Source organism: Apus apus, chromosome 8, assembly GCF_020740795.1.
Source record: "Apus apus isolate bApuApu2 chromosome 8, bApuApu2.pri.cur, whole genome shotgun sequence".
Taxonomy (NCBI): Eukaryota; Metazoa; Chordata; class Aves; order Apodiformes; family Apodidae; genus Apus; species Apus apus.
The window spans coordinates 25,534,811-25,549,395 of NC_067289.1; the positions used below are offsets into that span (position 1 = coordinate 25,534,811).

The window sequence follows — 14,585 nt, forward strand, 5'->3', positions numbered from 1 at the left end:
GAGGGGTGTATGGTCCTGGGACCAACACACAAACCCACCCAGAGAAGCACCAGCAAGAGCCTGTGCTGCCAAAACACCTCGTTTTACTGAAACCTGAAGCTCTTCACAAAACTGAACTGATTTCCCAAAGCTCCAATTTGATAAACTGGGAAAAAAAAAATTACAATGCTGCCAAAACATGTAATTTGGGGAATGAAACTCTTCCTAAATCAGTGCTTCAGCATTTAGCATCATACAAGTCACAATTAGAAAAAAAATAAATGGAAGTATTTCTATTGACATGAAGTATTTCAAGTCCATCCAAAGCAACTTTTCCCCAGGAAGGTTTCCCTAAAGCCAAAGCCTGGTGAGCAGCAGCCTCCCCAGCCAGCTCAGCTGCAGGCTCTTGTCTGCTAATGGGAAAAGCTTGGAGCATTATTGCTTTATGAGCACTGCTTGGAAAAAATAAAGGGGATATCCTGGGGTGGAAACAGTGTGTGCAATTAACTGGATATCCCTAAACTAGGAGAATGCTGGTCCCTATATCTATTTTATACATATACATTAGGAATATTGTTTCATATATATTTGAAATATATATAGGAAATACATATTCCTATGTATATACCAAGAATATGTCTTTTCAAAGCTACAGGAAGACAGGTCTTCATCACAGCTTTTCCCTGCTCTTCCCAACACCTACACACCAGCTACGTATGAAATGACATGTTACTCACTGACTGGATGGGTCAAAGCTCACGTGGCTCACACAAAACCCCCCAGAGCTGTAAATCCTGCCTCACATCATCCCTCCAGGAGGAAGACAGGGGGCTTCAGGCCCCGAGCTGGAAAATTCTCTGGGATTTGGGCAAGAGGGAGGAAAGAGAAGTGCCAGGGACAGGGCAGGCTCTGGTGCTGCTAAGGGAGGGGAAAAAATTTAAGAGAATGGTTCCTGCCTGTGCTTGCAAAGGGGCTGGTGTGAAAGGTACATAAGTGCTCCCACATCTCCATGAAAAGTGTATTATTTGGCTCCTTGCTCAGAGCACAGGAGGGAGGTGAACCTGGAGCAGGCTCTGGGAAGTGAGGTGCTGCTGCTCAAGAGGGTTTGATCAGCCTGGGGCTGGAGACAGAAGAAGGAGCCAGCTGAGGGGGGAGAACCTTGCTCCCTTTCCCTCATCAAAAAAAGGTCAATCGGATTTTTTTTTTTTATACATCAGGTTTCTCCCAGTACAAATAAAGTTATTTTTAAAGACATGTGTTCACTGTGTATTGAAACCAAAACTCTGATGCCCAAGCTCTGCCAAAGCCCAGTTTGCCTGGAGCAGAAGTGCTGCCAACGTGGGAAGTGAGCAAACAGCACAGGATTCCTGAATCATTTGGCATTTACTTCTGCCCTCTCTTGGGGCAATAACCCAACACCAGCAGCACCCACCAAGCACAGACCTGTGTCCCCCACTCCAGCAGCTCCCCAGGGACAGTCCCAGGTGCCACCCGCCAGGGTCAGAGCATCCCCAGCCCTTGCTGGGTGTGGAAATTAACTTCTTCCTAGGAACTGGGCAGGGACTGTGGAGGCCAGGGCTGAGTGGCTGGGTTTGGCTCAGCCAGCCTTTGCACCCCAGTGCTGCTTTCTCCATCATCTAGATCTTCCATCCCACAAAATTAAGGAAAAATTAGGGTTTTTTTCCTCCTTCCACCCTGCTGGTTGTATCTCAAAGACCTCAGGAGAGCTACTTTTCCCTTATCATTGGACTAAGCCACTCTGGTCCTGCACAATAAAGATAAAAATGAAAATAGGTTTCAGTCCATCATTAAGCTTCTTCATGCAGATGAAAAAAAACAGCCCAAATGAAGCCAAATTTCCACATTAAAGCCTTAGAAATGTTATTTTTATAGGAGTACATTAAAATGCATTTCAACTGGAAAATGCATGGAGACTGTTTATCCTGACATGGATTTTGCTGAAGTCTGCAGACAAGTCCCCAGCACAGGCAAGGGGAAAAGGAATTTCTTTTACTGTCCCTTGGAGATTCACATTTGCTCTTGAATTTACACCACTCTGAAGTTAAAACAGGCACCAGGTCCCACTGAGCAGCAAATGGGGCAACACACTCATGTGTTGGGGCACATGGAGGGCAGCCCCAAGCTGGCAGTGCCTCATGACAACAATAAGCACTTCATTTCTTTAAAGATAAGTTGGAAATATATGCAACATGGGTTTACCTGCCCTAGATCTGCCTGTCCCTGACCCCCACCCTGTGCTCCCAGACCCCCATGGGGGTCACCCAAGGGGCCAGGGACCCCTGAACAGCCAAGCATCATGAGCATCCCACTGGGGTGGGGAAACTTTTAGGGTAAATTTTCCCTTGATAACTGCAAAAACAAGCAGGAAGGGGAGTCTTTACTTGGCAAGAGGGTGTCTGGAGCACCAGAGGTGGTTGGGAAAGCAAAATGCTCTGTTAGGGTCCCAGCCAGGGCAGGGAAGGCAGCAGAGGAGTCCCCCTCCCCCACATCTCCAGGCAGTCAGGGTGGGCACCCACACCCCGACATGGGTGCTCAGCACCCACTGCTCAACTCAGATTAAAAAACACCCCTCCCTCCAGAAAGCACAAGGCACACTTGGCATTTCAAATGATGACTGAGGGTGATTCACAGCCTCAGTCAACAGGAGCATCTTGGAAGAAAGACAACAAGAAAAAGCCATATTTTTTGAAACCATTACTTTTCCCCTTACCAAGTCACTGCCTTTCTGTCATCTACCCCAATTAGCTGTTTATAAACATTTCTCTGCCCTGGGTTCAGCCTCTGGCAGACAGCCACCCCACTCCCGCCCCTTGCACTGAGAAACCACTTCCCAGCTGAATTTCTTCACCTTGCACAGAGGAAATTCTGTATGAAAATCAGATTTGGATCCATTTCCACTGCACCCCAGAGCCTAGCAAGGTGTGATGGTTGCTGGGTGATTTGCTGATGCAAGATTCCCCACACAATCATGTCACTGCCAGCAGATGTGTCACCTCTGCAGGGGAGGGGGAAAATAAAAATGGGTTCCCAGCTGAAAGCCAAAGCTTCACCTCCTCCAGTCCCATTTTATCCCTGGCTTGCTCCTGGCAGGGATGATGCCACATGGAGTGGTGACACATGGCTCTAGTCTGACCCTGGAGCCACCAGCCAATTCTCAGCTCTGCCTAGGGACAAACCAGACCCTCAGCCACCAGCCCAGGGGACCTTTGGGGATGGGTTCCTCTCACACACCAGGTTTGCAATGGTAGAAAATGTCTAATTTTGTAGCCATGGTGAGAGCAGGGTATCCCCCGGTGGCTGCAGGAACTGCTCACTTTGGGGAGGATTTTTCCCTGCTTTTGTACGTTGAATTGGAAGTTGGGATGGCTGGTTTCACCTCACTGCTCATTTCCTTAGAGTCAGGGCTAATCACCTGGTTGGAGGCTGTCACAATACTGTCTAAAAGCAAACAGGCAGCCTCCACAGGCAGAACTTGCTCTGAATTCACTGCAAGGAAAATGCGACCTAATTTTTTTCCCCTGCCTCTCAATCAAGTTTCAGAGCCAGCATCATGGGAAGGGCCTCACACCAACGCAGGGTCAGACTGTTCTCTTAGCATGGCAGGTTGGAAGGGACCTCAAGGAGCACCTGGTCCAACCTTTCTAGGAAGGACCATGGTCAGATCCCTCAGGTGAAGACTGGCCTGGCCTTAGCTCATCCACAGGAGGTGAGCAGGGCTCAGCACTGGCATGCTTATACCTTGCTGGGGGTCTGGGAGGCTGTTAAGGAAGATTACTGAGTCAGCAGAAACTCTACGAAACCTTAAATTAAGTTTCCATGCTGCAGAGAGTTTAGGGAAGCACATTTCTCTTGTGGGGCACCATGAAAGAGAGGCTATTGAGAAGAACCAGGAAAGCCAGTACTGGCAGCTGGCACCAGCTGGATCCACAGCAGAGGGGAGGAAAAAGCAAGTGAATCCCAGGCTTCCCAGCTTTCCTTTCCCCAGTTCCTGTGCACAGCCCAAGATCTGTAGGGCTGCTGCTGGATCAGGCTGTGATGCCTGGCCCTGAAGGGATGGCCCCGACCACTCTGAGTCCTTCTCATGCCTGGAACTTGCTCCCTCCTCAGCCTATGCAGCTGCACTCACAAAGGCTCAATATATTTAGATGCTGCTGCAGTTCCACATGCTTGAAATTAGAGAAAAGCTCTGCAAAGCATTTGGTGGTTTGTTTTTTTTTTTTCCTGCTGCTTCTTCCTTCCCAATTCTTTTCTCTACCACAACAACAACATTTGCTCTTGGGGAAACTGTAAGGACGATAAATAAAGCCTGTGCACCAGATAAGACAATTCCTTTCAAAGCTTGGATCTATTTTAACCAGAAGAGCTCTTCTTGACCAAATAGGCCTTATTTATATGACTTGTGATACAGGGTGACTTTCACATTTCACTCTATTTTAAAATCAAATCTTAAAGCATGTTGGAAAAAAATGAGCTAAGCCCTTGGGCTGCAGCTGTGGAGGCAGCAGGGAGCTGGCAGGGGTGCCCGTGGCCACAGCACCCACCCAAGGCAGGCAGAGCTCCTGCTCTGCCCCTGCCTCCCCCCACTTGTCCCCAAGGCAAGAGCTCAGCACCTACCCCCTTTCCTAAAGACATGCCAGTGCCTCCACTGCCCCACACCAGCTCCTCCAGCCCCAGGGGAGCACTGGGCCCCTTAACAGGGGGCTGGAGGGGCCCTGGCAGAGCTGAGCATCCATCCCCAGGGGGTCTCTGTGTATCCCCAGGGGCTCCACGCTCTGAGACCCCAGCCTTGCACTGCAGGATGCTGCTTGCAGTGGGAAAACCAGCCTCCTCCTCCTCCACCTCCTCCAGTGTTCAGACTTTTTTCTGTATAAATACACCTACTTTTAAGCATCCTCCCCATAAGCAGCTCAGCTGGCATCAGCTGTGGGAGCTGCAGCTTCACTGCAGGGCCAGCACAACCCCCTGCAGGGCCTGGACATGCCCTTCTGATCCAATATTGATAGGATAAAACATTGATAAGACAACCTTCTGTTTTCAAATCCCTACAGAACAAGGTATGCGCATTGGGTGAATCAAAATCAAACTGAACTCTGCCCCAGCCCAGGCAGATTTCTTGTCCCTGGAGACTGGAGCTCTTGGGGACGCTGGCAGACATGGCAGCTGGGGTCTGTCCCTTGCGGGGTCAGGTTCTGTGAGGAGGATTTTACACCAAATAGCCCTGTGCTGTTGCACAGGGTGGGAGGCACAGCCTCACAGGGGGGGCACATGCTGGGGCTGATGCCCAGAGCATGACTAACCCAGGGCAGGGTCCCTGCCTGGAGCCCCCCGACATGGGGGGCAGGGGCTCCCCAGGCACCCCTTTGTTACCAAAATACACCAGGGCAGTGCAGGGCTGCAGAGGGGACTCACCCAGGCCCAGGCACGAGACTCTCAGTCCAGATTTTCCAAGGTTTCTAGAAGGGAAAGAAAACCATTAGAAGATATTTGCAAGTCCTCAAAGAACAGACAAATAACCCAGTGAGACACCAGCAGCTGGAGGAGACCATTTTGTCCAAACCATTGGTTCTCCAAGAGGGACAGAGCCTCACCCCTGGGGTCCTGAAGGGCAGATGAGCTGCAGCTTCCTCTGCCCCACCAGGCTGCAGGAGAAGCTCCAAGCACTCATAGGGCTGGGAATAAACCCAGATACATTCAGACGTGTCTCACACCTGATGTTGTTTGGGGTCCATGAATCAGGCACACCCATCCCCTCCACTCCCATCCTCCTTTGGTATTCATTAGAGTAACTCAAATAAAATTATCTGCTTTGTTCAGTTGCACATTTCTTTTATTCCCCCTCCCACTTGCCCAAACACCTTCATCCATCACAGCAACCCCCTGGCCCGTTACCACCAGGACTCCCAGACTCATGGATTCCCCTTAGATAAACCCTCCCACAATTTCCCTGCCTCAGGAGACAGTGGCTTCATCCCCAACGTCAGCAGCTCCTCAACATCAGTGAGATCAAGTTCTCACCCTCCTCCCCACCTCCCAGAGCCAGGCTGGAGACAAGATAATTAGCCCTAAGGCCATGAAATGTGCCACCCGTTAAAGCCCTACCCTAACATAAACCTACCCCTGCACAACAAAATACCTTTCTAATTACACCCTCCTGCTTTAGCCTTGCTGTCACAGCTGGATCTGTGCAATGGTTTTGCCACATCAAGGTATAATTTGGAGACCATCTCTCTACCTTCTGCTGCAGAGCACTGCTAAAAACCACTGCACTTTTTGCTGCTCCTCATGAATTAAAGCCAAATACAAGATATTTGTAGAAAAGTCCTGCTCACTCTCAGTGAGAAGAGTCAGACAAACCACCCAACACTAGCACAGGTCATGTCCTGCTTTTTCAGCACTTTTGCTTTTTACACGCTTGATTTTGTGGCTGTTTGAGGTCTGTGCTCGTAGGGCATGATTCCCTGGGTGGGAAAGGAGCCAAAGATATCCCTGAGGAGCCAGCCTTGCCTCAGGCAGCCCCTCCCCAGGCCCCAAAACACCACTGCTGTACCCAGAATGTACTGCTGCTGACAGGAAATTTAAATTCTGGGAGAAGCAGGGATTTGTCCTTGAGTAGCTGTTTGAAATGCTGCAGCTGCATTTCCAGCACTGTGACCCCTCAGGCTCCCAGCACTGCTGGGGCAGGCACTGACCTGATTTTTTTTCTTCCCTTTTGTATTTTTTTCCCTTTAATTTTTTTAATTTTTTGCCTGAAAGCACAGCTGGACCCCTGCATAACAAAACCCATCCACAGCACAGAGGTGCCCATCCTCCCCTGCTCACAGCACAAAGCCTCTGGAAGTGAGAAGGCAAATCCCCTGCAGCTGCCTGCATGCTCCTGGCAGGGCTGTCACTCTCCTGCCAGGAAAGAGGAGCTCAGGCTCCCGGGATTGGGGTTCCCACCTTCCTTCTGGAGACACCCCACCCACTGCACAATGCTCTTCACAGAGGTCAAGCATGTTTCCAAACAGTTGAGGGTTCTTTTGTGAAAGAGGTTTGGGTTTTCCAGTCTTACTGCTCACCAAGCTGTGCTTTGCCTTGCAAGGCCTGTCCCTGGCTGTGAGGGCTTGGCTGGACCATGAGGCTGTACCCCTCTGCAGAGGCATGAACATGCACATATATACTCCTTTTATATATATATATATATATATATATATATATATATATATATATATATATATGTCTGTGTGTTTGTGCATATACATATAAGCCTTTTTTATATGCATGCATATAGATACCCTTTAGGCATACCCTTTGATACATATGCATATACACATACTTTACATATACACCCCAGCTCTTTGCAGAGCCTGGTCCACCAAGGAATCTAGACAGAAGTCTTGTGTTTGCTTTTCCAAAGCTGTCTTTGCCATTTACTTAGTGCACACCTGACCCAGGCACTTGGAAAATTATGTCTCTAGTCAAGACCTGACATGGAAAATGCCAGATCTGTGCAGTGCAAGATCCCTCCTGCAAAGTGTGCCCAGGAGCAGCTCAGGAGTTGCCAGAGCCCAGCCTGGAGAGCATTGCAATGCCACAGCCCCCAGCCACCCCCAAAAAGAGCAATAGTTCTTGAGACATGCTTCTCCTCTACCCATCTAGAAGAAAACATTAACCAAAAAATCCCAACCAAAAATGTGTGCATTTACATCTGCTTTTCAGGTTCCAGGTGCATGTAAATATGTAGGTACATCACACACAGACACACATGCTCAAGAGCTGCAAAATTGCCACATAAAATCAGTGGCTGGTTTCTAAGTAACCAGACAACAGAAGCCTTTTGTGCTTCCATTGCACTAATTCCCGAGTCTGAGCCAACAAACCAGCTCAGTCCCCAGAGCTGAACCTGCAGCAGCCCAGAAGTGGGATAGCGACCAGGCCAGCACAAGGAGAAACCCCAACCATGCCCAAGATGCCCAGTCAGCATCAGCTGTGCCAGCCAAGCAGGGGCTGAGCACCCTCCCCAGGCAAAGCTGCTGGGGTGTCAGTGCCCCAGGTGCCAGGGCAGAGCACTGCCCAGTGGCTGCAGATGCCTCCACAGGGATACCACCCTGCACAGGAAGCAGGGGCTCCTGAGGAATGGCATGGGATGAGGGGGATCAGCCAGGAAAGGGGAGGGTCTGGCATTATCTTTCTGAACAGTCATGGACAGTGGTTTCCTTGGGCAAGCGGTGCAAGCTCTCAGCAATATTTTAAAGGCCAGAAATTATTTTTAATGCAAAAAAATATGTCTGAATGGGCTCCCCCATGACAGCCACAAGCAGTGCTACCCCACACCCCAGCACAGCAGCCAGTACCATGCTTTTAAAGTCCTGCCTGGGTCCCTCCAGCCCAGAGCAGGCAGCCCAGCCACCCACCAGGTACCTACACTGCTCCCAGGGTTTGTGCTGACACTAGTTAACCACTACATCAGGAGGGGAAAAAAAGCTCTTCCCAGGCTGGAAGCTGGTGCTGCTGAGGAGTGAAATAGCCACTAAAGAGGACATTGCAGGAACCTCAAGTCTCTCAGGATCACTTTGCCTAACCTAGAAGCAGCTGATTAATCAGCTCTCTTACACAAGTTTTTTTTCCATTAGCACAGCTATCTTGCTTCTCCTCTCACTGCTGTTCAGCTTCCCTTACACTTGGCAGGGCTGGAGCAGTTGCATCACACCCACAAAGACACACAAAGAGCTGGATGGGCTGTCTGGGCCACCCGCAGCCCCACAGCTTGGCTCAGCCCCATCCAGGACCCTGTCCCCAAACCCTCTGCAACTTTTAGCTGCCCATCCGAAACCAGTTGCATTTTCTTTACTCCAAGCTCACCACCAGCAAGACCCAATTGTATTCCACACCTCCCCCCTGGATTCTTTTCCAGCTGAAACCTGCAGCTAAGTGCTGCCCAAAGCCAGGTTAGGGCAGGGCAGAGCCTAGGGCAGGCAAACCTGGCCACTGGAGAAACTTCCCAAGGGAATGGGACAGGAAGAGGTACATAGAAGCAGGGGCAGCTCTGCTGCATGAGGGATGTGGGGATTTGGTGCCCATGGCAGGAGCTGTGCAGACCTCACTGACAGCACCCAGGTCACCAAAACCTTTAACAAAGGACATTTATAGCCACACACCACACTGAAGGCCACAAGGCACTAACTGATTTTTGGAAGGGACGCACCACACTCTTTCTGCTCTTTGTAGCTCTAAGAAAGGTGTATTTTAATAAATCTATAGTTTTGAAATAAGTGTTTCCAGTTTCCTCCTCCTGAACTGGGGCAGGAGAGATCCCATGGCAGTGTGACCCCATCCCAGCGCCAAACAGGGCAGGGGACAGCAAAAGACACGGAGACACAAGGCACCTGAAAGCCTGGCCAAGCACGCTGGTTTAAGACACCTCCTCTTCCTTGGAGTAAACCGAAGGTGATATTTTCCTGGCCCGGCCAGGAGTTTGGCTGACACCACCCTTCCCCTGCACCAGATGAATGAGCACAGAGCAGCACCTGCTCCAGCACAAACAGCCTCCCGCTCCCGGCTGTGAAAAGACACCGAGGTTCCAAAACAGCACACGAGGAGGGGAGGCATTTCCCTCCACCAGGCTTTTCCAAGCAGAGGCACCCCCGTTTCGCAGGGAAGGCGGGCTGGCCCCGCCGTCCGGGCGGCAGCGATGCCGGGGGCACCGCCGGCAGCCGGGCGGGCAGCGGGAGCCAGCCCAGGAGCCGGGAACGGCGCCTTCCCCCTGCAACAGGGCGACCCAAGCAGTGGGACCCCAACAGGCAAGGCCGAACCCACCGCTCGGCAGGGCTGCTCCGAGCAAAGCGAGTTGCTCTTCGCCCCCGCTCGGGGCGGGAGCCGCGCCGGGCTCAGCCCCCGCTCCAGCCCCGCTCCAGCCCCGCTCCATTCCCGCAGCCCCCGGCGCGGCAGGAGCGTGTCCGCGCTCAGCCCGGGGGCTTCGCCCGGCGGCCCGTGCCCCGGCCAGGCTGCATCAGGGGTCATTGCAGCTGCAGAGCCCCAGCAAGCCCTGGCTTGCTCCACATGCCCCTCACCGGCCCACAGCAGAGAGCAGAGCTTTGGGCAGCGACTGTCAGGCGCCAGGGCTCACAGCCACAAGCGCTCCCAGGTTTTTTTCCGCGTCTAATTCCCATCTCCCTTGTTCCCACAGAACGCATCACTCCTCGGCAGCAGCTCCAGCCCCAGCCGGGGACCAAGCAGGGCTCGCTCGCTGCATTAAGTCACACTAAACTTCTAGCAGAAAAAGCTGCTGTTCCCTGTGCTGCTGCCCCAGGTCACTCCCAGGATACCAGAGGACAGCCAGCTCCAACCCCATTGCCCTTAAAGCCTCATCCAAGCTGAGAAAAACCTTTCCAAGATAAATTGGCAGGAGAGCAGCACACACCTCTTGCCTAAACCTCCTTCAAGGATTGCAAAAGCCCTGAAGAGTTCCCCACATCTCACTTGGCCTCTTTGTCCCACTTTGAGCTCAGGCACAAACATTTCCCCCTTCCAGCAATTCCCCTTTTCTGTTAAGTCTCTTCTAAATGACCCAGTGCCTCCTTGATGGCTTTTATGGTAATTTTTAGTTTAATTATTTCCTTAGAAGTGTAAGTGCTGACAATGTAGTTGGAGCTGAAGAGGACCAAGAGGAATATATGATTTATATCTATATCTTGGGAGACCTCACCAGCCCTTTCAGTCCTGCCCACGCCTTACAGGCCCAGTTATGGCCCCAAAGCTACACTGCCCAGGCTGGGGAAGAGGCGAGTTTGAGGAGGGATGTGAACAGGACACGGGCGGGATGAGCCTGGAGCAGAAAGTTCCCAGGAGGAGCATGAGAAGCCAGAAGAAATGAGAGGAAAGCTGGAGAGCAGCAAGGCCCTGGGGCAAACAAGTCTTAGTCCTGGCAGAAGGTTTCCAGAGAGGATTTGATAAAAAACCCACCACAGTGACATTTTGGTGACTATCCATGGTGAGGCAATAGGTACCAGCACAGTCCTGCACCCCCTGCAACACCCCCAGACTTGGCACCCCTCCAGTGAGGCACCTGGGCCTCAGCACAGGGGAGGGTACCCATATGGTTTGTTAGACATGACAAAGAAATTCTTTGCTGTGAGGGTGGTGAGACCCTGGCCCAGGTTGCCCAGGGAAGCTGTGGCTGCCCCATCCCTGGCAGTGTTGAAGGGCAGGTTGGATGGGGCTTGGAGCAACCTGGGCTGGTGGGAGGTGTCCCTGCCCATGCAGGGGGTTTGGGATTAGATTAACTTTGAGCTGAGAACTCAAACAAGTCTTGGATTTTAGGATTTGCAAGTTAGCAGGTAGCTCCCGTAGGCTTTTGGGCAGAGGGCCCCCCAAAATCCTATCCAGAGCCTCCTCTGTCCTCCTGCCCCACTGGCAGGGCTTCCAGCACACATTAGCACCCACCAGGTTTGGGGGATCCTTGGAGCTGTCAGGTTTCTTAATTAGAAGAAAAAGGTAAGGAGGCAGGGGAGAAAGACACGTCTGCAGAGCAGCCCATGCCATATGGCAGGGATGGCATCTGTCTCCTGTGGCACAGGGCAGAACCCAATTGTAATTATTCACTTTTAATTAATTCTAGTGTAGGGGAATCAGTGAGAGATTTGTCAGTAGCAGAAAACACTGGAGGCAGCTGTAACACAGGGCTGGGGGAACCTCAAGCTCAGTCCCTGTGCCCTAGCAGCACCCAGCACCCCTAAGTCACCACTGGCAGGTGCCTCCCTCATCCCTCCAGAACCACATCCAGCAACAGGGCCTCCAACCACACCAGCCCAGCTCCCCAGGTACCCCAGCACCCAGCCCTGGTACAGAGCAAACCCCTTTCCACTTGCACTACAACAAGGAGCAAGGAAGAGCAATTACCTTATCAGAGACAACCTTCACCATTAACCTTCTGTCCCCACCGCAGCATCACCCAGGTACCAGATGCTTCCCATTGCACATGGCCAAGAACAACAGCCTGAGCACCACCACAAGCTCCTGCACAAGAGCTGAGCCAGCACCCACCTGCCTCTGGCAGGGACTTATAGCCTGAGCCACCTGTGCTGCTTAATGAACTCATTAACATACAAGTGGTTCCTCTTATCCTTAAGGGACAAAGCAATTATAAGAAAATGTATCTTGATTGTCCAGGTGGGAGAGCTGCTTTGCTTCTGCCCTTTGTTTGGAGACAGAAGAGGCAGGGTTTTGTCCTTCCCGTTGAACATGAGGAAACAGCCTCAAGTTGTGCCAGGGGAGGTTTAGATTGGATAATGGGAACAATTTTTTCCCAAAAAGGGTTGTCAGGCCATGACACAGGCTGCCCAGGGCAGGGGTGGAGTCCCCATCCCTGGAGGGGTTTCAAAGCCCTGTAGATGTGGTGCTGAGGGATGTGGGTTAGTGGTGGCCTTGGCAGGGCTGGGGGAACGGTGGGACTGGATGATCTTTTTTTGGTCATTTCCAACCCAAATGATTCTATGATTAACACACCCCTGAATCAGCCAAAGTCTTCCCTCCCTGGTGCCAGGCAAAGCTGCCACCCCATCAGGTGTTCGAGCCTGCATCAGCCTTGGCCTCCACAGTCCCATCAGGTCCCCACTGGTTTGCAGAAGGGGACGTGGCTCCTTTCCAATCCAAAACCATCTGCCTCCACAGACTGACACCAGGCTGAGCTCACCTGCTGCATCCTGCTTTCTAAAGCTGATCCCAGATGGGATCCCAACCGGGACCAGCTCTGGGTGCCAACAGTTCCTCCCCCCTGCATCCAGCCAGCCTGGAAAGAGCTCCAAAACACCTCATGTTTGGTGGGGGCTAAAAACAAAGACTTTAAAGCAGTAAATGAAGGTGGGGCTGCCTGGAAGACAGAGCAGCTGAGCAGCTTTGCTTCAGTCTGAGGTGTGCTGAGCAAACCCTGCTTTGAACTTAGCTACTTCTAGCATTCCCATCTGTACAGTGGAACCAGGATAACCATCCCATCCATCCATCCATCCATCATCCATCCATCCATCCATCTATCTATCTATCTATCTATCTATCTATCTATCTATCTATCTATCTATCTATCTACCTATCAGGAATGTGAGAGAGAAGGAGCGAGAAGTTTTTCTAAGGGAAAACATGTTTTAAATAAATTCTCTGCAATAACACATACAATGACTAAAACACTTTTGACTCCACACCCACAGAAGAATCATCAGGCATAGAAGAGCTCAATAGAACTCAGATAATTCTGTTTTTCACTTGTTCCAACCTCAGTTTCATTGCTCTGTGTTGGTGTTTTTGCCCACAGGAGCCAACCTCCACCAGAAATACAAAACTGAAGGAGCCTGTGGGTCTGTCCTACCAAAGCAGCCCCAGCAGAAGGTGATCCCCAGGACCCTGTTTCACAAGCCTATGGAGGAATGGTGGGTGGGGGTCCCAGGTCTGCAGGGGCATCACTCCCACTGCTGATTGTGGTGCCTACACCACGGTGCCCACGGCCACACCAGTGGCCTCGGTGCAGGGAGACATGTGGAGGAGGCCAAACCCAGCCCTCCCCAGGCACCCTGCAGGATTCTGGTGGGTGAAAAACCTCCTGAGAGCAGTAGATGGGAGGGAGGGAGTGGGAGGAAAGAGAGGGGCTTGGGCAGGAAGGGCACAAAGCCAGCCCTGGGAGAGGCATTGGCAGGCAAAGAGAGCTCTTCATGGGCATCCTCCACCTCCTGGCACAGCTGCATCACCGGGTGGGGGCAGGGAGAGCCCCAGGGTGGTGATGCAGCCCCCACCCATCCTGTTAAGCACAACTGGGGTAACCACAACACAGTGTTCCTGCATATAAACTGCAGATAGTTTGATTTGTTGCTACAAAAAATGGTGTGGGGGGGAAAGTGGCTGTTCTGAAGCTGGCGGTGGGAAAACAACGTTGCTTAGAAACATCCCCATTAGTGCTCCAGAACTGTTCCTTTTGCACAGAAAGTGAATAAAATATGTAATTTGTCCCCTAAAAAAAAAAATAAAAAAATAGGCTGTTTCCAAAAACAACACAATCCCGAGGGAAGGAGAGACCCTCTCCTGCTGCAGCATATCCCACGTCCTTCCCTGTGACCTGCCAGTGCAGTCCCAGCCTTGGCCTTCGTGCTTCTGCTTGATTCAGACCACACGAAACCCTCATCCATTTTGCCACTTCCCATGTCAGGGAACCCAACCTGGAGAAAAGGAGGCTGAGGGGGGATTTTCTTGCTCTCTACAACTTCTTCAAAGGAGGTTGGACTGAGGGAAGCATGGTCTCTTCTCCCCAAGAACAAGTGATAGGACAAGAGGAAATGGCCTCAAGTTGCACCAGGGGAGGTTTAGATTGGATATTGGGAACAATTTCTTCCCCAAAAGTTGTCAGGCCCTGGCCCAGGCTGCCCAGGGCAGGGGTGGAGTCCCCATTCCTGGAGGTGTACAAAAGCCATGGAGATGTGGTGCTGAGGGACATGGGTTAGCACCGGACTTGGGAGAGTTGGGTTAATGGTTGGATTTGATGATCTTAAAAGCCTTTTCTGACCCAATCAATTCTATGATTCTGAGACATTCAGCTCCTCTGAACAACTCCAAGGCAGGTAAATGCT

General features: G+C 51.5%; 1 protein-coding gene across 2 annotated transcripts in view; it reads right to left on the reverse strand.

The window, feature by feature from the left end:
* The window catches only part of KCNAB1 (potassium voltage-gated channel subfamily A regulatory beta subunit 1), a 55,350-nt gene that overhangs the window by 17,684 nt on the left and 23,081 nt on the right, over nucleotides 1-14,585 (reverse strand). For both annotated transcript variants that reach the window (XM_051626940.1, XM_051626941.1), the window contains exon 2: nucleotides 5,410-5,453. In XM_051626940.1, coding sequence (XP_051482900.1) covers nucleotides 5,410-5,453 — 44 coding nt within the window. The remainder of the gene's footprint in view (nucleotides 1-5,409; nucleotides 5,454-14,585) is intronic.